This window comes from Acanthaster planci, linkage group LG15 (genome assembly GCF_054643075.1).
Source record: "Acanthaster planci isolate LZ-2023a linkage group LG15, COTS_SCS, whole genome shotgun sequence".
Taxonomy (NCBI): domain Eukaryota; kingdom Metazoa; phylum Echinodermata; class Asteroidea; order Valvatida; family Acanthasteridae; genus Acanthaster; species Acanthaster planci.
The window spans coordinates 3,895,904-3,920,814 of NC_141791.1; the positions used below are offsets into that span (position 1 = coordinate 3,895,904).

Here is a 24,911-nt window from a genome sequence, read left to right on the forward strand (position 1 = left end):
CAAGACTTTATTTATACCTACCCACTTCATTTTGAGTTTGGTCGTTTTGTTGGGTGTTGAGGGACTGACCTGAAGAAACAGAATCCACTCGAATGGGTGGGGGAGGTGGTGCCTTCTTCTGATAGGTCGAAGATGGAACCACAGGTGCAGCAACGGCCAATGATATTCTTTTAGGTTTAGGCTGCACTGCTGGAGGTCCAATCCTGAGGTTAACTGGCAGGGGCTCCTTGGAAGGGCTCGATTTGCGCTTCTTGGTGCGACGGTATGGCAGGCCGCAGTCCGAGTGCATGGAGGTCCAGTAACCTTCGTGGTCAACGGAATGACCAGAAGTGCTGTCTGAGTCAATGAAATCACTGTTGATGTCGGCCAGGCAGGCATCCAGGTCTATGCTGCCATTGTCTGACAGGGCTGACGAGCTGGCTGGGTTCTCCGATGACGACGAGGAGTCAGAGAGTGCGTCTGAGGTGAAGATGACTTCACACTGCTGGCCCTTGGGTGACTTCCTAGCAGGGGCGACATTGCCAGCCTCCGGGGGCATTCTCCGCTCAGTGGCCGCCCCAACGCTCTGCAGCCAGGAGTCCGTGTCCATTTGTGTGAAACCGCTGCGGCCCACATTGGGGCTGTTGGTCGGGGTAGAGGACTCGCTGCTGGACTCCCCCGCCGAAGTATACAAGTGACCGCTCGGCTGGTCCGACTTCCCTCGGCTGTGCTTTCGGTCCAGACTCTTCAAACCCCCACTGAATTTGGGGAAGGAGATATTCTCACTGGAGAGGGAAACAGCTGAATCAGACGGGGAAGTTGTGGTGGAGCCCAAAAAGTCACAGTTCATTGCACTGCCCAGGTCAGAGTTCATGGATGTCCGTGCACTGTCTGTTCCACTCCAGTTGCCGGAACTGGATTGCCGCTCTTCTCTCTTCACTGTCGGTTTAGCGGTCCGTAGTCGGACCTTAGTGGAGGGGAGTCCTGTTTGAAGTTCATTTAGAGGGAGGCCATCTTGGCTGTCCCTGCTCCCTGACGACGTTTTGCATGTGCTGATCGTCATGGTAACAGAGCTGGTTGGAATGACGGCGTTGGGCACTGTTCTGTTGGAGGTTACATAGACTTTCTTTCCTGCGAGCTGAGCAGGGGACAGCAGTGCCAGTGGGGCTAGGGATTGTGGGATTGAGCTGGGGGGTAAAGCCAATGATTGGGGCCGTCTCTGGCTTGGTCCTGGCCAGGCTTTGTCATCAGAGCAGGATGAATAACCTACAGAAAACAAACATGGAACTTCCTTGAAAGTTGGGTGCTAAAATGCAGGTTAAAATTACTCCACATGAGCAATATGAAATCGGTAAACAGTTCCCATTTGGGCTATTAAGACAGCTGAAAGCTTTAGTGAAGACTACCAGAGAAATTAACCACTTGCTGCCGGGGAACCCCGTTTTGAGCATGATGGGTTTATACGCAGAGCCGGGATGCCCAAAATGGGACAAAAGAGCTGGTCTGTGTAACCAAAGACCCTACTCGGAACAAAAGACCTGCTGCTCGGAATTGCCATCATTTTTCGGCTTGTACTTTTCGAGGGTACTCCGTCTCTGTTTTTTAACAGTATACCACTGTTTTGGGCATTGCGCGTACGGATTAGCACTGTGGACATAAATGCTCCAGGGCCCCATTGATGAGCGGCACAGCACTGCTGCATGCTAATCCATCGACGTCTGAAAAGACGCCACTCGCATTCACTGGGGACAAAGGAAATTACGCAACACCTCACAATTCTGGGCTCTCTTTACAGGGTGGCAGGCCTGGCTGAAATACTCAGGAGTCAATGAAGGTCACCTGTCAGCTTCGAGTAGCCACCAAACAGTCATTTGTGTGGGTGTAAACATCCATTCAATGAAATGATGAATTTTTGAAGAATTTTGAAAACTGAAAACCTTGAAAATCGCCCGTATGTGTGCACTGCATTTTTAAAAGCACCCAGCAGCATGTGGTTAAGCATTTTTTTTCAGATTCTGTGAGCAGAATTTGGTACATGTACCTTGACTTGGACTTGGAGTGGGGACAGCAGTCTGAGCAGGCAGTGCCACCGAGTGTCTGTCTCTGCTGCCTGCCTTGGCTTCCTGCTTCTTCTCCTGCTTGGCCTGGTGATTCTCCCTCCACTGCTGGAGTCCTGGGAAGATGATGGGTCCCGGCAGACGTAGAGACTTGGGCCTGCGCCGCGTCCGGATTGGGGTGACCACAGCAATGCCCACTGCCGGCGACTCCACAGGCTTGACCTGGCTGAAGGTCCGGCGGTCCAGGCTCATGGTCTTGAGACTCTGCATATCCTCATTCTCCCGGTCCGTGGACCGGCCATCGTCCGCCTCCCCGGCAGACTCTGTCTGGAGCTCTGCCCGGACGTTATCAGGGATGCCAGAGATGGTTCGCCGCCAACGCTTTTTCTTGGCCTTCTCCAGCTTCCGGCCCATGGCGGTGAGTGACCGGCGAAACATCTGCATCCGCTCAAAGCCTGTCCCGGACGTGTCCACATCCACCACCGTGGACAGGGTGACATTCCGACGCATGAGCTCCTCAGGGGTGGGGAGGGTACCACGGTTTGGTGGGACATAGTCATCAAGGAGATCTCCCTCGGACAGCGGCCTTGCCGGCAGTTTGGAGTAAGGGAGGAGTGGTTTCCGTCTTCTCTGCTCATTTGAATCAGACAGAGTACACACAGGCTGGAGGAAATAACAATAAAAAACACTTTATTACACTCTCACACATCAAGGTGAGCTTCAACTTCTAACACCAATCACAAACATGCAATATCAAATTATTTCACCAATCTAACAAGACATTTAAGAGGGTTGCACATTACATGAGCTTGGAATGTGTACAGTCTGGACAAAGAACATTTTGATTATTTCAGTTCCATCCATGGATGGAAAACTCTGAACAGTGGGAAAAACAGCACCTTAGCACAGAATAGATTTCCCACTTTCTTGCAGGGTAATTTTACAGAGGACAAATCAGTGAGTGGAAACATCAGCAAGGGGCAACGCTTGACAAGTAAATCAGCTGACAGCCCTGTGCTGCAGAATTTAAAAAAATTCTCTGTCAGAGGTCATTTACATTTCATTTGGAGAGAAGCCTTTAATTTCGCCTTCATCACCTTGAGACACAAAAGCAACAAGAAGGTAAAGTTGGACGCGCAGAAAAACTTGAAGTGGAAAAATATGTGTATATAAATTTCACACTATACATGTACCGGTATATACACAAACACTACATTTGTAAATTACGGTTAAAAGACACTGGGTGATGTCAGTTATGTTATAAGCAGAAGGTGAGAGAAAACAGAAATGCCACAAATGGACACAATTGTGTGATAAGCCGATATTTTGGCTCTGCAAGCTACCGGTAACAAAATGTAAAGCCTGCTTTGAAAATGAACAAGCCCGAAAACCAAACAACAGACAGTGATTTTCCGCTAACGTCCTTTAAAAATTCAGTACCTCCCAGTAAACCAAACAGCCTTAGGCCACACAAACCATGGCGTTCCCATTTTCCAGCAAATTACGGTAATTTTCAGGGAATTTAGTCGGTGCCCCAAAACCTTCGCGTGTGGGAATTGGAAGAGGGGGAAGGAGGTTGGCAATGCAGGGGAAAACAACCTGTAACCTCCGGCAACCAGCCCGGCAACAAAATCGACATCACCCAGGTTCTGATAACCACAGGTTGCACGTTGGTGGCCTGTCAACCGCCAGGTAAATGCAGGGTCAGCGACATGCCCCAGTGGTCTCTATTTCACGGTTTTGCTTTTACACAGAGACAGGGTGCTGCCATGGGGTGAGCCGCTGGAGATGGGGGGGGGGAGAAGGGAGTTTGGGTAGGGTAATCAGTGGCACTTGTTTTGTGCCCAATTTGGCTCTCTTGCAGAGTGACTGGAGAAACTGCTGTGCCATTTCTGAGCAGGATATTGTTTCTGGACTGCCCTGCGACAACTGGTGATATGCCAACACTACTTGGTACTGTATCTGTATTAAACTGCTCCTACACATTCATGTTACTGTAGGGTACAGTGTGGTATTGATGTCAGTTGAGGTGCATTCCTTACGTTGTGCACTTCCCCGTTTTCCCCTCTAGCAAGCACCTTGACAATATTTGTGTGAAATCAAATAATCCCTGTTACAACAAAATCTTGACAAAGTCGAGTTTTACTGACAAAAAGTCAGGCAACACTCAGACACTGACATGAAAAAAAAAAAGGTTGAAGTGCACCAAATTAGGGGATTTCCCTACACCAGGAAAGGGGTGCAAGAACGCCAAAAGTGTTAATTTGACACTTTTTTGCATGACAGCCAGACCTGTTTGAGTTTGTATTAGCATGAACAACTGGAGGCCGGCCCTGGCTACATTATTGACATTCAGCAAGCGCTGTCCAAAACAACTACCCACACAGTTTGAATAAAACACCATACATACCATCCAAAGCAACCAACAAGTGTTGTGTGCGATGAACAGACAGGCATGATGAAACATCGCCATGGAAACATGCGAGTTTGAGGAGGGAAGAAAAAGATGAAATACAAATTTGGGGTTAGCCACATGCACGCTGTCAGTCCTTTTAAACAAAAGAAGGTACGGGAGGACGGGTAGTCAGAATCACAAATTTTGTAAACAAGAAGAGCTAAAAACATTAAAACAACACAAGGACATCTCACAGATTGGGGAAATGAATTAAAGAATTAGTGACATTTCAATAAATGGTTGAAGAAAGAGGGTTCCTTCCATTTGTGTAATTATGCAGGGAAAAAAAATCCACTTTCCGGGCTAACACGTGTAATATACAGAACAAAAAACGTTTGAGATGCTGGAAAAGACTTGTTTATACCAGCATGCACGTATCGGTAAATATACATGTATACTGGTACATGTACGTATTTTCAGAGCTGCAATTTTTTATGAACGAAATTTGTTGTGCAAATTATAAACAGACAGACAAAAAACTTTCACCCTCATCTGAGATATGAAGCGACTGTCCAGCTTCACTGCTGACCAGGATGGGGACACAGGCCAAAATAAACCTATCACCTTTGATTTGGGCATGTCTTTCAACCAGCCCCCATATTACCCCTGCCAGGACTCTCATGTCAACACAGCAGGCACTACTTAAGTAATTGAACCCCCAGCGTGGGGCGATGGAAGGTAATTTTTTGCTCCAATGGAAGCCACACTCGCCACAGCTTTAACACATCATGACTCTTACTTTGTCACAACTGGGACAAACCTGCGAAGATTTACAACTTTTCTGATGAACGCACTGAGATTTACGAGGCTTTTAGCTGCAAGCTCGCAGGATCTAGTGAATCACCTAAACCAACACTCTGTGATACACTTGCAGAAACAGTGCCCATGAGAGGCAGAAAACCATCCGCATCCACAGAATAACATGCTTGTGATTCGTTCCACTCAACAATCTGTGCAGACCTGAAACTTCAGCATCTGCACAAACACATACACCAACTAATAAAGCAATAGTCAATGTTAAAAAACATGCCGGTAGGCCCGGTCCCCGTACCTGTATAGCTAGCGGAAGCCGCAAAGAATTTAAATATCAACATGGGGCACACATGTACATGTACATGTACTAAGTACACTGTCCTACATGTGCCTGTACTGTACCTGTATCAAAATATACGGCACATGTACATGTACCAGTGCCATGTACATGTACCGTAACTTTGCATGTGAACTACATGTACAGTACATGTCGATTACAATGCTGTGTACATGTGCGACACATGTACACACTTGTTTCGTACAGTAGTTGTCGGACAAACACTTGCGATTTCACCTACTTTGCCCGCACGAACAAAAAATAGCATGGGGAAAGAGAAATGCTCCAAATGCAGGTAAGTAGAAATTGTCTCGCTTCACACCATGAAAGCCTCGTTCCCCCCCACACACACACGTTCAACACGAGCAGCGGTACTACACAAACTCAGCACAAAACAAAAACATCATAATGCCAATTTCATTTTTAGAGCATCTGAACCTAATAAACCTAAGGTACACTACCAGTACATGCTGTTTGTGCAACAAACATTTTACACACTGCGTACGTGCACATGTACATGTACTAGTAGGCCTACATGTACCGGTAGGCTTACATGTACAATGTACAATGTACAACATGCACCTGCACTTGAAGGCCTTACATTTTCTTTCATCTTGGTACTGGTATATTTCCAACTACAGGTACCGGTCCATGTACGGAATACCAAGTACCTTATCGTTTGGAGATTGTTTTTGATCGAACTGTTTATAAATTTTTTTGTGGACAGTGGACAGACAATGTTGTGTCTTCAGGCCTGGTACCGACAGCTTAGCCACAACCAGTACATGTATTTCTACAGTACATTTTAGAAAACCACTAATTTGCAGCTGTCACAATGCAAGTATACATGTATGTACCAGTAGGATGCAGGGGTAAGATGCGGTAACTCCATTTACCTTATCTCCTGGGTCCAGACTACAGTAGCAGGCATTGTTAATGATCCAACGGATCAGATTTAGCTGTACATGTACAAAATGTACATGTGAGTGACATTTCCTTAGGTTTATACATGTAATTTATACATGTACATGTATGCACCGCATCCATCTGCACCTGTTGGGCTAGAACTGAAATGTGATATGAATGTAAACCTCACCCAGAATCTCCAAATATAAGTGGATCTGAATTTCACTGTCTAGACTGGGCCTTAAAAAGAGATCTGGAGAAGGCAGGCTACACTTATAAAACTCACACTGGGGAAGTGCCTGCCCAATTGGGTGCTGAAAGGGACAAGAACCAAAGGTTAATCCCCGTCTTAAAGGATATCATTCAAGATACAGATCATTATATCCTCTACGATTCTGAAAGGCTAAGGTGGCACAAGTACCGTAGGCCTGGATGTCAAGCAGGGAAAAGATAAATGCAAAGGAGCAAGGGACAACGTGCGGTGTGCCCCCCTCAAAAAAATATTGAAAAAGGGGAGAAGGCAACAGAAATGACAAAAAAAAGGACTGAAAATCACCATTTTGCTTGGGGAAAAAAAATGAAAAGTGTTTCCCTCCCACTATCATCTCTTTATCAGTCTTTAGCTGATGAGTTCTTTGCCGCACGCACCCTCCAGGCTCCACTTGAAATGTAGTCCTGGCAACACCCATGAATGTACATGTATATGTACCGGTAAATGTACATCTCCAAGTAAGCTGGAGAGTGAAGTGGGACAGGAAGACATTTTTGCTCCACTCACCCCCCCCCCACAAAAAAAAAATTCACATGGCTCTGAGACCCCTGAACGTTGTGTTTTTAACGTGTATCAGATTAAGTTTTGAAATTCAGAGGGCCCAACCATTAGATTCTTGCAGCTTGAATCTTTCCAAACAGCCAAATTTACTCACACCTTTGAGAAAGAGACATAAATGTACATGTATCATCAAACAGGCCCAAGCTTGGAACATTCATTTTAAAGATCACCCCTTTCAGTGAGCAGAGTGCAGCAGTTGCTCTAGTTTTGATTGCTTAATTGTGTTTCTACAGTGTACTTTGTCTTGAATTTCAGGCTTTGTAAGTGATGGGACAACAGGAGAGCAATTCAGCACAGGCCCAAACTCACCTAACACTGTCTGAGCGAGCAAACATTTTTATTTGTTGGTCACAAGTCAATTTCCTGGACAATTCCCAACAGAAATGTACTTTTTAAAGAAAAGCAAGCCTATCAAATCTCTCTTCTTACACGTCCCTCACCTCCCCCGGGAAAAAACACTACACAGGCATGTACAGTACATGTAAGAATACATGAATAAATACATGTACATGTAACTTACATAAACCACTCATGAGACAATGAAAAAATATTGGATTTTGAAAATCCTTACTGTACACATGTATGGCTCTGAAGAAAAAAAAGAGAAACTTGTCGTTTCCTCTGACAAATACACAAACACAAACCTCATAACCGCAATCATGGAATGTATATGGGTCTAGAGCAATGTCTCCACATGTAGCTAGAATAACGAGGGATTATGGACTGCCACACCAAATACTTCAGATATTTCCAGTCTGATGTCACTCATGTTTTGGTTTTGGGTCCCAGGGTAAACGGCCTCGTCAGCTACAACAAACAGTGGTTCAGCCCCTAGGGTCACACACACACACAGTCTCTGCAGCGTCAGCCTACCTGTAGAACTCCTATCACAACCCACCATTTCATAATTTGAAGTGACAACCCTCCAGATCTCTTTACAACCCTGAGGCTCCCTGGTACAAATGGTTTTTATTTTTGTAGGGCCTGGCAGATGCAGTTTTGAGTACAAAACCCCTTGTTAGTCACTGGCAGGTTGTGAATGTTTTTTTAAACAGAGACCAAGTTACAGGAACCAGGGAGGTACATGTAGGAAAACTACCTCCATGCATGAACAGATATCTCACAAACATCAACATATTTACTGTCCCTGTTCCTTTGGCCAACAATCCTTTTCCTTCTCAGAACAGTTTTAATCATTACACTGACCTTGTAAACAAGGGCAGATTGGCACAGAACAAATCAATTCATGTATTATGATCTCTTATAACTGTATTCATTGCTATTGAGTTTGTGTTGACAAGAGAGAAATAAAAGGTGTCTCTGGAAAAAAAATCAATTCATGTAAGCCGTGGATTGTAACAGATACATTTTGTTGAGTTTCTACTAAAACCTGTGGAATCATATGGGCCTACACGTACATACATGTATGTACGGGTATCCCATTCCCCAAAACTGCATTCCTACATGTAAGATGTACACATGTATATCAATTTTTCCACATGTGGGTTTGCAATACACCAAAGTAATAACATGTGTGGCCAGGATGGATGGGTTTTCTACTAAGGACTAACCTTGGGGAAACAAGCAGGGTGATGAGTTTTCAAGATGATAATCTCGGTTCTTTATTAAAAAGTCAGTTCTGGTCAATGGTGTCAGGATGAGAAGGCAATGGTAACACGGGAGATTAAACATGTCAAAATTCAGGACGGAACTATTTTCTTTTTTAAAAAGCTGCTTTGTACATAAATGTACTACCAGTCGTTCATGTACAAAATGTGAAACTGTACTACACTGTAAGTTTACATGTGCAATGCATTTAACTGCAATCTGCCCTGAGCTGAAGTGCACTCCCAGATCAGTGAAAAGAAAGACAGGTGGTTACAAGTGGGTTCTTGCTAGGCGTTCTGCGGGTACGCAAAGACCATACATGCCGGAATAAATTAGTTACGGTACGTGTACTCAGCGTGCTCCGCGTCAAACACACATACATGTATACATGTACTTCATGGCACACCTATGCTGAGAGTAAAAAAAAAATGCCCTCTTTTGTTCCCCTCGGAGCAGATAGGCTCGAGATTTTGTGTGAGATACATAATTCAAACTTACATGTACATGTTATATTCAACACAGTTTAAATTCTTTTCTTTTTTATTTTTTGGTATGCATACATGTACATGTATACATTTGGATGACCCCCAATTTAACTACTGCACTTTGAAATTTTTGGGTTAGACCATTTTGCCTGTTTGGAAAATGCCCCATGAACTTGACCTTCCACCCTCTATGTTTGCTTCACATTCTGTAGTCTATTCTCCATGAGCCAAGGCGGATCTGAGTGGCACTGATGTGTGGGCTGGCCACAATCATTTCCTCCTCCATCGAACAAGCGATGGCGTCACCGGTTGCCGGATTCCCAGTATCGAAACAGAACCGGCATGCACAGGTTGCTTTCTTCTGGGGCTTTGCATAACCCATATTGCCAAAGACCGATTGGTTAAACATTAACGCTGTGCAAACACTGGCAAAGATTCCTGGCTCAACCTACCCCACTAAGCAATTTATCAGTACTGTCAGTCCCTCCTCGGCATGGAATCTGTGGGTCATTATGCTGTGGAGGTAAAGTTCAACACTTTCTGTTGGCACATTCTGAAATAGTTCTGCAGGTTTTTTTTCCCCCAACACTGCAGGTTGTGGGGATTGGCGCCTCAAGTTTCTATACTGTGCCCATCAATTATGTATTACATGTTAACTGTGCATGTTTGTACTAGAGCTTTGACAGAGTGTTTTTGGTGGAACGGTTCGATCTGAAGAATGTGTCTTTAATCGAACTTGGGAAATGAATTTTCTACAGAGTGCATCTGGCCTTTATGGGTAATGTACTGCGCACAGCTACCAGTACCATACAATACATCATGTATGCAGAAATCCCGAAGCTTTCCTAGCACTGTTAGCAGCTTTAAGGTGCCTTTCCATATATGCGCGCTGACACTGGCGCCAAGCGTTGCGTATCTGTCAGAATCGTTCCCAGGGTGATTTTGATGACCGAACGCAATGCACACGTGTGTTACGTGCATTAACAACGGAATCAATTTTTATGTCTGTGAAAGTGAAACGCACGAATGCATCGTGTATGCAACATACCCCAAAAATGAACATATGGGAAGGCGCCTTTACATGTTCATGTAGTTTGGCTTTGTGGTACGAGCACAATGTACATGTCCAATGGATGTACCCGGTATATGTACATACATTGGACATATACCAATGCATGTACATTCACATGCCCATGCAAGGTATGTTCATTAATGCCATAATCTACCGGTACAGTAGCACACGCAGATGTAAAAACCTGCATTTCATGGCGGGAAAAATTCTTCGGATGTGCAAAATTGTTTATGGAATGTAAGAGTGATGATAAACAAAGCTGTGAACGGACAAAGGCAGATGCAACATAAACGACTCCTAACTGTCACTGCAGAGACTGTAGCGAACTGTGTGGAGATGTTGCCGCAATGCATTGAGATGTCCTATCTGAGGCATTCTGAGCATGCGATACAAAAAAATAAACATTCTCTGCCACATCCTTGGTATGGGAAATGAACCAGTGGGGGGAAAAATGGCTTTTAATAAGCCTCAAACCGGCCTTGAAATATTTGGATATAATTGCTGTCCAGTGCGTTTGACCTGAGGTTGGCTGAGTGAGCTACTTTCATTTGGGCCAGATTTGTTTATCGGTTCACCTGGATTTTGATTTCGATTGTTTTTTCCCACATTAAAATAGGTTCCCTGTACCGGTTCTTTCTTTCACTGATGTAACTTATTACAGATTTGACTCGATCTGAAATGATACCATCTTGCTTACATAATTTCTAAGTGGTTTTCTCCAATGCTGCTTAAAAAAATGAAAATCCCGCAAATTGGTATATTTTCTTTGGAGGCTAATACATGTCGTGTGCCAGTACATGCCCTAACCATTTGAACTGAGAATGCAAGCAGTGGAAAAGTGCACACATTGCTTTTAATGGTGTTTGATTTGCGGATCATAAACCACAAACAATTTTTTCAAAGTATGCGGGCGTTTCACTAAGTACATGTACTTGAAGCTATCCTGGAGACACCTATTAAAGTACAGCACCATGTAAACAGAGTTTGCATTTCTCTATTATTCCAAAATTCTCAGCTGACTATCTTTAGTATAATACGACTAACAGACACAACAGTGGATCCAAACGCCGGAATATGCAGGAAACTTTCACATTGTATCTTTAAGAAATCTACTACTACAGAAGATATACATGTGCGTTAGTTAACCTTTCACCCACAAAAGACACAAACGGATGGGACCTGGTACATGCGTCTGTCTGTGTGTAACTAGTCGGGGGGGGGGTTGTTTTGTTTAGGTGAAGAGACACATTGTTTGTGTTAAGCGGTCTTAAAAAATGAACCCCAAAAGAAGAGTTTGGGTGTCCATCCGAATAACAGTCATAAAGATTCATCCAAAGTTATTAGTGCAGCCCACAACCAGGAAATGACCCCTTGAGGCAAAAGCTGGTGGTCGGTGCAAACGGATACTGGTGCACAGGTACTCACTCTGGGAAACTCAATGTCGTACTCAGATGAGTCTGTGTCGCAGTTGAGCCTAGAGAGGGAGATACTCTGGCAGAGGTTGGATACCGTGACCGTGTCTTCATGGTATTCCTTCAACTTCTCAAAGATGTCCTGGGGAAAAAGGGACAGCGGGCAAGAAAAGGCAGTGACATACCAAAATACAAAAAGATGATAATGCCCCATAAAATGTGCTGTTTAGACTACAGGATGAAGAACAGAGTTGATGTACCCGGTACATGTATGCTACGTTTTTTGTGATGCTAGTACTTCACTTAAAAACTGAGGGGGGGCACTCAACATCAATCTTTGACTTCCCACAATTCTGTCGTGATATCAATTCAATGGACCTTTGAACCATTAAAATTGCAACACACTGCCTCAAAGGAGTCAGTAGGCATTCCAAACAATACTGCGGTTGGACATATACATGGTCCATCTGGATTCCCTCAACTGCTGTTCAGGACGAGTCCCCCCCAAAATCCATCACCAGCCAGTCACAAGTCTCCCCATCAGAGGGGAAATCTCAAGCGATTCAAGCACAAGAGCCAAGTGACGTGTAACACCGGCTTCCCTTTCTCTCTGTTCATCCCCAGTTACCTGTGGAATGACTTGTGATTTGACTTGTGATGGACTTTTGATCTGGTCCGAGATGAAACCTTGCAGTAGACCTGCGGTAGGCTCCACTGCCAGTATGACTCGGCCTTTGTGCCTACCTTGAGGTCTGTGCTGGCTTTACGGTACTGCAGCTCAATGCACTGCGGTCGGGAGGCCTGGGTGATGAGGTTTTCCTGGACTGGGGAACGGTAGCGATAGTGGTCTGTCAAGCTCTTGAAGTCGCTCAGGGTGGACACAGCTAGAAAAGAGGAACAGAAACAGTGTTCAGACTTGAGACAAGGGTTCTAGAGATGGAAAACAATGAGTCACCTTATATCAGCAGGTGTGTCCAAATCTGAGTGGAGAGTCTGTCCATTAGAGGTTTAAAAGCTGCCTACATTGTAGAGTCTCCTGTGCTGGCTCTACCCATCCAAACTCTCCTGGTGTCCATTTCTGGGAGGTGATGTGGGTGAGGACTAAAGTGCTTGCCCGAGGACCCTGTAGGCCTACAATGTACTGTACAGTACATTTACGTACATGTAGCAAAGCCAGACACTGGTAACATACAAACCCCTTGCCACTTGGTGACTAATCAGTAATGCGAACCAACCCCTTCAAAATAAATTCAGATCATGGTGGAAATACGAAAAACAGCAAGTTGATTAAAATACCCAGCAGCATGAACGTCAATGTGAATACACGTGCATGAAAGTAGTCCCAGTGGCTCAGACCTTTGTCAGGCAATTACTGAAACAATTTTTCTGGAATAAAAGGGCCAACTCCCACATGCTTTAATTTTTTTTTTTCCCCCAAGTACACTCCTCTGTTAAACCTGCAGAAATACTTCAGTCCTATGTATGCTCTATGCTTTCAACCAGACGACAGGTCATCTGAAGGCAGAGTCTACAAACAGCTTTGTAGCCAGGGGGCAGCACAGAGCAGGGCTGTCAAATTGCCCCCAAAAAGTCACCTCTAAATTGGCTGGACTCACCAGAGAGTCATGGGCAGGGGACAGGCGGACATATTTTTTTTTTCTTTCTTCACTCTTCTCCCCTCTCCCAAATTACAGATTATTACATAAAATGTCTGTGGGTGCGCGTCCGTAACAGGCATTATCGTTTCTTGATGTACCAGGGGGTATATCTCCAGTTCCGCACTGCTTTTTTTTTTCCTTTTTGGTAAAACACATGTTCAGGGTTACCGCACAGTGGCCAACTCTTGTTTCTTGCCGATCGGTAATTGCTCAGTGAGCCTGACTAATGCAGGACACATTGAGATGGGAATTCATTGGCCTACTTTTATCAATGTCGGTTGTCTGTTGAGGGCGGGTACAAGCTTGGGACACATGTCCAGTGATTTACTTGCACATGACTTGCTTGAGGCGCGCATCATTCTGATTTTGTACTGGTAAATGTACGAGTACATGGTACACTTCAAACCCTCACACTAGTCAATGGTATCAATGAAAATTAAGGGGCCGTGTAGCAGAATTATTTTACCAAACACCCTTTAAACTCCACCTTTCACTTCAGCTTACATGCATGTTAGGGTTTTGCTTTGCTACGGTTTTTTAAAATCTGTATTTTGGACTTGGAGCCTTTTTGTGCATGAGTAAAACTCTGACGTAATCTGTGCAGGCACTAAGTTTAAGCAGTTTATTTTTTTAAGCGACTGTGAGAAAAATTCATTGTGTAGATCCTTTAACAAATGTCAAATGTGACTCTTTGAAAATTTGACTTTATTATTTTACAACATCCGATTCGACTATGTATAGTTTGTATAGTACAGGTGTGTGACCCAATACACTATCCACATTGTAAAATTGAATTTGAAGTACCATAGCACAACTCAAGCGTGCCCCACAACAAAGTGGGTATTAAAGTGAACTTATTCCAATTTTGAAATCTACCAACACCAGAGTCTGCAAACACAGATACTAATGTTTGACTTCAGATAAGCAATGTCCTGAGTTTATTTGAACAAAACTTGTAAGTCTGCCATAAAACATAGACCAGAGGACATCACTTGTACTGGTACACCTGTGAGTTACGGTATATGTACACAGTATGTACTACATACATGTACATAAATGTGATTAATATGTAGATGTACATGTATATTACAGTATGATACTGGTCTCTGTTCAAGATGCAAGTAAACCAGCCATAAAAATTGTAAGCACCCCGGCAGTGCATCATCACTGACGCCTTGAGATGAGACCACCTTTCTCCTCTCTATACAATGCCAGTACTTGGTACAGGTTTGAGTGGCAAAAATGACCTACAGGTATATAAAGTACATGAAGTGCAGGGTGTATTAAAGGGGATGTTTTGGATGGTGTATAGAGGCCAATGGCCTTGTTCAAACAGTATCAAAATATAACTGGACACTTAACAAGATGGTTTCCTGACCACAAGATCCATATGCCACACTAACAATAGCCTCAGAGTTCACTCACTGGCCGCAATTAAACATTACAGTGTCTCAAATTAAACAAGGTTGGCTTGAATTAAGCTAGAATACAAAGCTGGTTAGCGGATAGGCAGCCTACCCTACCTGGGTATACAGATAAAACTCAAATACAGTATGTGCCAAATTTTAATTACGAGAAAAGTTCCATCACTAGTGGTTGGTTCGTGACATACTGGTAAATGTACCTAGCACACGTTCAGTGACGTTGTCAGGTCATTAGGCCAAAGGGGAGAAAAGGTGGCCGCAGGAAGGGCAAAATAGCAAAAACACAAGTGAAAATGGTCATTTACTAGCGGCATACTGTTTTTCCAGCATTTTTATAACTGGTCCTCCCTGCACTCTGCCATTACAAACGGTTTATGGCAACCAACAACACGACCAACCTCGGTAGGCTGGTCGCGAACAGTTGACTAGACTAGTCCAACTATCATTGACTAACATGAGTTCGATGAGAGACAGTCGTACTACATGTACGGTTAACTATAGTCCTTGATCAAAGTTGCCCATGGGTGCTGCCCTTATACCTACATTTGTGTGCCATCACCCCCCCCCATGGACACTGTACGTGTTGTATACATGTACATGTATCACTCCTTGCAGCATACCGGCATGTTGTATTGTTTATGCTTTACACCTGTGCATAACTGATACCTGTGCATACATGTACAAGTACATGTATGATGAAAGTGTAATGAATGTGCATGTACAGTACGTATACGTGTCATTGTCATTTCTCCAAGGGTTGACGTCTTTCACGAATGAGATGAGAAACTGTTCATGTAAATTTCCTTCTCTCTGTTGTGGAGCATCAATCTCAACCAATATGCAGCTTATAAAAATGACAAGAATTGGACTACGGTGTTTTTTTTAATTGAAATGCCCTGGTTTAAAGAAACCTCTCACAACATGAAACGAGTCACCTGATGCATCGTCATTGGGATAGTAAACTCTTCAGCAAACACAAGTACAGTGACTGAGATCATACATGTACTCGAGTGATCTGTTCACATCCTGTGCAGCTGATCACATTTGGCAAACACCCCCCACCACTGTGACCAAACTAAGGTAAAGTTGTATTTGGACATAAAATGTAGGGCTACATAAAGGTGCAATCAGTATGCATCCAGCAAAGTGTTGAGTCATCTTTACAATAACCAACTTTCACACACACACACACAAGAAAAAAACCCTCCAAAGGGCTGCACCACAGAGCAAACAATTGATATGGTGAGAAATCAAACAAAGCGGAATAGCGACAACAGTGTCGTTTGGGCCTTGCCGGAGGCACCAGAAGTGGTGGGAAGTGGCCATATCCCACTGTTACCGAAGGCAAAACTCCAGAGCTGACAGATATTCCATAGTCATACTGAGAAAAGCGCGACCTTCCTGTCTATCCTGCCATCAAATCTCTCAAGATTAATTGCACTTCGGCAGAGCTCACTTCAGTACACACCTTCAGGTTTTCATGATTGACAAGCGATGAAAAGACACGGCAAAATCAAATCACTTTGAAGCGACTGTAAAAATTTCTGTGCTTTAGCTCTGTGCTAAAGTCTCATCGCACTCTGTGAAAGAGTTTGTTTCTCGCAAAGCACACCAGCCAAAAATCTAGCATACAGTACATTTGGGGTTCATACATTTGATACCCCTCCACGCTTCTCCACCATACCAGTACTAGTGTATAGGCACATGTACCAGTGCCGGTATGCCAGTCTACATGTACCGCGTACATGTACGGTAGAGCTACCGGTATATACGAGTACCAAAGAAAGTTGAAGTTCTAAAGATGTACATACTGTACAGTGTACCTGGTATACATGTATATCAAAAGCACAAAAATTAAAAGATTACGGTAAATCTACCAAAAAAAACCCCAGTGATTTGTATGACACGCTTTGAAGACCTGTGTTTGATCCAATATGCATTTGATCCAATCTGTATTCTGACCTGGGTGAAACGGTGGCTGTACATGTAGGTGGCTTTAATCACTAGGGTCCGTGCTAATAATGCACTACTTACATGTACATGTATGCATGTACTGTACATGTACAGCTATAGGTCAGGCAATCCAGTGTGAACTTGCTGAAAGATGCAGGTACCCGGTAAAGTACCATGCAATGCATTGTGTCCCAGTATGTAAACGAGTGTAAAGTACATGTACATGTACACATACATGTACATACATGTACCCGGTACATGTACTTGTACACATCTATAGCCCATTAAAAATAATATTGATTTATGCCTCATGTACATATACACTGTACATGCAGGCCTACCGGTACCGCTACAGTACAGAGATCATAGATGTACAGTACAGTGTACATGTGAATTGGAAAAAACGCATTTCCAATCAGACTGTCTGGAAGCATTTCTTGGCTAGCAATGGCTTGTAGGGAACTTCCACTCTTGTTAAGGCAAGTTGGTGGACACAATCCTTTCCCAAACACTCCTTGCAAATACTGCAACTGTATAAGTTTACACTGTCAGTGGCTGCACTGGGAGAACTGAACACCCCAATAGTGTCTGCCGTCAACACAGCATTCCCACAAGGCTGGTAATAGTACTTTTGCAAGTCCACAGATGCTAGTTCTTGCCCTATAAACTACTATACAGGAATGCCTTCCCACTGAGAAAGAAAAAAGTAAACATCCACTGCAGGGCTTGTCCCCCAAGTCATATTGTTGATGGGCGATTTAAATATCAAGCCATCCCTGGCCTCCTTTGTTGGAGCCAACCGTTTACATGTACATCATTTTTTCCATGCTGGGGGTTTCCATTCACTACCCTTGCGTTCGTGGGAAAGGCGAGGGTCTGAACTGACTAAATGACCCAGGTGGGTTGGGTTTCTGAAAATTCTGTTTGTCCAGATCTGTTCTTTGCTCTATAGTCCCAATATCCATCACTAGAACTATTTAGTCTGGTTTCGGGCATTTTCAGTTCAAAAATGAAGGAAAGGATTTAAAGCCTTTGTGTGCTGGTATACATGTATGTGCATGCACGGCGACACCATCCTGCCAGCAACTGACATCAACTTGACTCAATGGTTTGTATCCGACTACATGTAAGTGTAACAGCGCCCTGAAATTATGTTTTGAAGCAAAGAATACTACAACCTCAGCTGTCTGACAACACAGACAGTCATCGCACAAACGTGACACAATGTGACAATATGAGCTGTTCACCACCAGGTTTTCCCACCATAAAAAGATAATCAAGCCGGCAAATCCACTTAAGCCTTACGCCGCAAACGACAGCAACTGCTGATGCAACGCCGCTTTAAAATCTCTGGCTAATATTGCAGGCAAAGATACAGAGTGTCACAGCTGAAAATGATATCGGGGGCAGATCAGGCAGTCCTGTTCCCCCAAGAATTTCTTTTTTGTGTTGGGGGCACCGGATGAAGTGTGCAATACCTGTAATCGTCACGCCTCCCAGGGGTCTGCCCTCTAAATTGAGGACAGGGGCCTCGTGAACCATCCCCGGTATTAAAGGTTTAGCATGCCTGTATGAATGGTCCTACCTAAACAAGCATGTACGAGTACCTGAAGTGGGCTGCAATATACCAAAATGGACGATGACTGTGTTGAAGTGCAATCCGCAGTGGCCTGGTGAGGCTAGCAATCAACGCAAATTGCGGCTTGATTAAAAAAAAACCAGACAGCGCTTTCGGAAGGGTCGAAACTTGTGACGGAATTCGCTGGCGGGCAAGTGCCGGTTCCCCTTTTTCATTTGCTCAAATTGGGACGAAGCCGGGGTTATGGCTGCTCTTTAAACAAAGGACGCCGCTTTATGTATACATTCACTATAATGAACAGATATATTGTAGAGGGCCTGCAGGTTTTTTAACCATCGCAAATTGGACAAGGGAGTAAAAACAAATGAGATTCAGCTCAGATCTGGCATTAACAGGCTGATGAAGTGGGAGGGACAGCTGAATCCGGAGAACGGGATAAATTGACATTTTCAAAGAGTTCGTGAGGCACAATCTTTGTTAAGCCTTCACCATGCACAATTTTAAGCAATCAATTTTTAGGCAATGATACAAAAAAAACTTCATCAGATATTCAGCGTTTTCTTTTTTGTTTCCAGTTTTTGGGTTTGTACTTTTCGTGCTTGTTTTCTAAACAAGAAAGCAACTGATTATGGGACGCACACACACGTACCGGTACATGTATCGATAATTACTACTACATAACTGATAGGCAATTTCATTAAGGGGTTGGATGTCTCCAACATCTACTGGTACGACAGTCAATTATGACTGACAAAATGTTCAAGGTGTAGAGCATACCGGTTGGTGCATGTACTGCACATGTCCTGTAAAAACTTTTCATCATAAATGTACATGTTAACATGTCACGTACATGTACCTGTAGAAAACCGATCTCCTGCATACTGCATATGCGCAGTACCGGTATGTGGGCGTAGAATGTGGAAGTCTCTTACAAGTTCATACATGTACAAGTTGGAAAATCCAGACAAAATATAAAAGCCTGTGTCTGGGTGGGTTTTGTCCTTGTATTTGTGTTGTTCATGTACCTGTAAATTAGAGGGAAACAAATTTCCCTGAGGGAAAAAAAAAGCTACAAATACCTGAAGTGTACAGACATGAATGTACTGGTGGTACATGTACGTGTAGGCTTTCCATGCACTACACATGTACAGTACGGTACATGTATACATGTACATGTGCACCTGTAGTGTACACAGGAATATTACAGTAGGTGCAAGAATGGGACACAAGATGGAGAGGATTCTCTGACCTTCAGGTCTTTACATAAGCTATTAGAGTCCGACTTTTCAATTCACAAACACCATTTACCACACACACACACACAAAGATGTCCATTACCACTTCAAAATGCTTTATGCCCTCACTTTGTTGCCAAGACGAACTGATGCGGATCCTGTCACGATTCAGGGACTCTGTTTCGGTCCTTGCCGCTCCTGTCGCCCCAAACAAAATCACAAATGCGCCTGAACAAGGGAGCTCGGTGGTGTGTGGCCACACAACATAATCGTCCCATTCTCATTACTTCTCGGGTCTCTGGTTTGGAACGAAAACCCTGGGAAACGCTACGGCAGGTGGTTTGCCTCTTCAGAAAAGCATAAGATACACATGGACAGTACACAAGCACCTGACTCCAGTGCACGACTTTTTGATTGGTACCCGGTACATGTACCTTAGTAACCCTCTTACAGGTCTACGTACGTGTACATGATTAACTTGAACATGTGTAGTCCATTATACATGTTCATGTGTGGCATGTGCACGTACATGTTATTTTAACCCTAATAACATGTATGTGAAAATCAGACTTCTTAACATGATATGTTGAAGTACATGCAGAGATGGCTACATACTTTTACCTTCCCTCCCTCCCCGACTCCTTTCTGGAGATTGAGCAGGGCAGATTCCACTGAATTTTTACACATCTATACATGTACACTGTACCGGTGGTAGGACCAAAGTCAGCCAAAGACTTCAATTTTGTTTTTAATTATACCTGTACGGGCATTAATTAGACCCTACCGGTACATTGTACAATGTCACTTTTAAAAAAACTGCCAAATGATATCACATGCACATTTGAAAACTGTGTACGTGTGTTAATGTACATGTATGCTGTACCACATGTTCATGTACTTGTAGAGGTAGGCCTACATATACCATGTCCTGTGTGTGTACATGTACATGTACGTACAAAACTGTACATGTTTTGTACCAGCGACATGAAATGTGTAATTTGTGTAGATACAAAGTTCAAGTATTGTACATGTACACTAGTGTGTACTGAAGTTTGTACTGGCATGCTATTGTACCAGTACATGCCTACATGTAAGTCTCAATATCAGGACGGTTGGCTATTTACCCATTAATCATTAATTTGCTACCGTACGGCATCTGAGCCCTTGTCCATCATCACAAACGTGAAGTGGTCTCCTTTGTAATAACGTACATAAATGGTGATGAAAAATAGATCAATACAGCTTGATAATTAACACACGCATTACGTGTACATGTACCCACACACACACACGGTCTGTGTGCCGCGCAGGGGTGGATGGCCCATTGTTTCTTTGTACGGCAGGTCAAACAGATATCGCGAGGCTGACACCGGACGAGAAGAAATGATCCAACGGCTGTGCACCCTAGCCACAGTGGCTACAGCCTACATGTATCTATTCTGCATTTATATGGGGGGGGGTTCATTTAATCAGTGGATTGATACTCATGCTTAATACCGGGTATGTCCATGCCCATGTACATGAATGTACTGTTAGGGGTTCCTTCATCATTCACACTCTGTTTAATGAGTAATGTTACCGGTACAAATAATTGATTGACACAACACAGTGGTGAATTTTTGTAAAGGTAAATGTCGGTGGGTTTTTTGTGTACTGGTACAGCATATAAACTTACATGTATCTAAAAGTGGACTACATGTATGTATATGTAATTATACACGGTACATCAATCACACGGGTACTGTGCCGCGACATGCCATAGAATGGCCCTTCATGTTTGTCATCAAATGCACATACAGTTATTCTTGTACAGTACATGTATACATGTAGTGCAATACTGGCTAAGTATGGTACATGTACATGAATATGGTACATTCATGTACCATACTTAGCCCCCTGAATTCTCTAGACTTCTGCTTTGATAATTGGGATTGTTGCTGTTTAGTTTGCTTGAATGTGCCATACCGTACCCTCAAAACATCATGTACTGGTACAAGTACATGATGTACATGTGTACACGCGTACTTTGGGTCATTCTGCAAAACCAAATAATAAAGACCGAAGTGTCCAGCACACGTGCATGTTCATAACAAAAAGGTGTCAGGATGACATACATGTACTAAGCTCAGTCAACTTCAGAGTCCAGAGGAAATATCTGATTTCCCTGCTGTAGAAATTCCAACCATTCATCTTCATAACACCCTAAATCCAAGGGGTATTAACAGTGCCGTCTATCGGCAGCTGCGAGTAAGACTGACAGACAACTGTCCCCAGAAGTCCAGAAGTTCCCAGCATGGGACAAATTCCCAGAGTTCCCTGCCATACAGAGTAGCCCACTTCAACCTACGGTGACCCCCGCTACAGCAGGGTGCCAAGCCAGCCAGCCACTGGAGAGAGACACGATCATGTGCAGGACAGATTTTTGCGGCTTTGTTGACCAGATCCTAGGGGGAAGAAAGTCCCTTGGACTTGCATACCGGTAGGGGCATACTACGAGTACATGTACCCGTATGATGTACATGTACATGTATAGGGCACCTGAGCAACTGCAGCAAGCTGGAGTGTGCCAGGGGCGTGATCTTGGCAGGGTTCAGCGATTACAAACGTAACTTACACAAACACGCCCAAAGTGGATGCAGAGAACCTTCAATCAATACCCAGTCTGCTGTCGGGATTCTCTCTCTCTCTCTCTCTTGCCAGGTTACAACAACATCCCAGGGAGGATTGCTGTAATGGTACTGTATGTCTCCCACGCCCAGTTTATGGAGAGGGAGGAAGAATTCACAAGGGTTAAATGTGACGCTTGGTGACAGAATCTTTGCACTTCTTGCACATTCCAATGGGCAACCCTTGAAATCTGACCACAAAGCTACCTACCAGTACATGTACATGTAAGGTACTCGTATAATAGACATACCGGTACATGTACATCACAGTTCTGAGTTTTTGATTAACCCTTGACTACACAAGGTACATGTGCCTACCCTGTACACATGTACATCATACACGATCCACGGCTAGACGGTACCGGTCCATAAATGTAACAACACACGTACGCACTGATACGGTATCACCTTCACGTAGGGTGCATACGACCCCAGTGACAGAAACAACAATTCCAGGAAGGCATTACAGTCCAAACTCTCACCTGTTGTCAAGCTGCCTTTGGTTTAGTACACGTACATGTACTGTGCATATATGCTACAAAAATTACAGTTACCATATTCTGTCAGGCTTTAAACTGACAACACCTTCTTCTATAGGCCAAACCTACATCTAAGCACAGGTGTGGGATATTGATAACGACAACAAAAAAATTTTGTTGCGAGATTCCCCTTTCATTGTCTGGAGTTTGAAGAGAAGATCCAAAGGTTCCACACCGCACAATAACTACATGTACTGTAGCAAACTGTACGACATACATGTACCGGTACAGCTGTACCCTCCTGAAGTACCGGTACATGTACATGTAGAAGGAGCAGTTAGGGAACAAATTTTGTTTACATAAAGTCTGTGCAGTGACATGTCAAAGTATGCCAAACTCTAATGCATTGCCCCTCAGGGCATGCCTTGAACTTGCCCTCAGATTGCATGTGAACTGGTGATCAGTACATTTGCCAGCCCGCTCCTTCTATTTTGGTTTTGTACTGGTACCCTGCTTGCAGCAGTCAGATTTAACCATGAACTACAAATACAATGGACATGTATTTCAGGGGTGCGAGTGGCCTGTTAAAATCAAAGCAGAAAACAGCTAGCAAAAAGCTGAAATGTAAACAGTTCCAATACTTTTGTACAGAGGTGTACAAAGAAGCTAAAATTCAGGGTCAACATCTAAACAAAAAAAGCTGGAATCAGCTACATGTACATGTAAAAAGCTGAATTCTCACACCCCTGATATTTAAAGAACCTGTTGACAACAATTTTGGATGTCCCTGCTTGTGCTCTTAAGAAGCAGTGTACCTACATGTAAACCAGACTGGCCTTGACAGCCGGATTTACAACTGTGCTGGCAGGCGCACTTAACAGGGTTTTCTGGCAGGTTTTTTGTGCACGGTCCGCTTAGCTTGTCTTTACAGTTGGGTGAAGGCTCAGGTTGTTTACAACTTGAAGTGTAGGTTTAAAAGGGACCTGTCTTGACTTGGGTGCCTCTCTCTCCATTTCTATGCTCTCAGATTGGTACTTGAAAAGGTCTCAAGGCATTTAAATTAAGAAAAAAAAAAGAATATGGGTTTTCTTCTTCTGTGTAAATGACATCCAAAATTGACTCAACAAAACATTCAGAAGGAAATTTACCAGAGTTGGAATGCTAAGTTTTGGGTACTGGAAGATAAATAACTTAGCAAGCAGGACTTCAGATACATGTATCTGCATTTATGTGTTTGCTTCTGCATCGACTATTAACCGGTTCCTTACATTATGTACTGAACAGGTATGCCCCAATGTGTTGGCGGCAATCAGGTTGGAAATGTACCAGCACAATGAACATTTTCTTACCTCATGGCAATTTTAATCTCCAGGTAAGTCCTGCATAATTTACATACACGCACTTAGTTTTATTTACTCAAACAATTGTGCAGTGAATCATGATAAGCTGTTATATACATGTAAATTAGATTCCGTACAGAGGGTTTTAACTGTTCTCGAGGAATACCCCTCCTACACAGGTTGCTGTCCGTTCCTTTTGGGGTTTTTTTTGAAAGGGTGTGGGAGTGAGTGGGGAGGGGGCAATTGTGGTGAATTTCTGCAACTCTACAAACATGTACACAATCTGTGACAACCCCCACAAACGACGTGCTCCCAGGTCACAGCTCTGGCGACAGAATCATTAGGACAACATGAAGCATCAGCCACTGCCAACTGCCTCCCTCGACCCTCCCCCCCACTGCCCGAGCTTTTAAGAGTCAAGTTTGTCATCCATGATTTATTGAACCTCCGTCTGGAGGGTTTTTCTACTTTTTCAGACAATCCCCGCTGGACTGCGCATTCAGCTAAGTAACATCTGCTGTGTCAGCTCCGATTTTCCCAGCCTCCCCCCCCCTTCCACAAAACAGTCACTCCAAAAACCCTGGCACATTGGAAACCTGATCATGAAGAGCGTGCTTAAGTGCCGCACTGCGACCGCGGCGCTACAGCGGCCCTCACGACTTACGGGGCTCGCTGTTGTTG

At 43.8% G+C, this 24,911-nt stretch overlaps 1 protein-coding gene across 3 annotated transcripts in view; it reads right to left on the minus strand.

Moving 5' to 3' along the window:
* Positions 1–24,911, minus strand: part of LOC110988214 (uncharacterized) — a 44,544-nt gene that overhangs the window by 9,264 nt on the left and 10,369 nt on the right. The window contains exons 2-5 of one of the 3 annotated variants that reach the window (XM_022251536.2): positions 12,641–12,780; positions 11,910–12,038; positions 2,021–2,699; positions 70–1,245 (exon numbers count right to left, since the gene is read on the minus strand). In XM_022251536.2, coding sequence (XP_022107228.2) covers positions 70–1,245; positions 2,021–2,699; positions 11,910–12,038; positions 12,641–12,780 — 2,124 coding nt within the window. Of the gene's footprint in view, positions 1–21; positions 1,246–2,020; positions 2,700–11,909; positions 12,039–12,640; positions 12,781–24,911 lie in introns of all 3 variants that reach the window. The other 2 variants (XM_022251534.2, XM_022251535.2) reach the window with 2 other exon arrangements.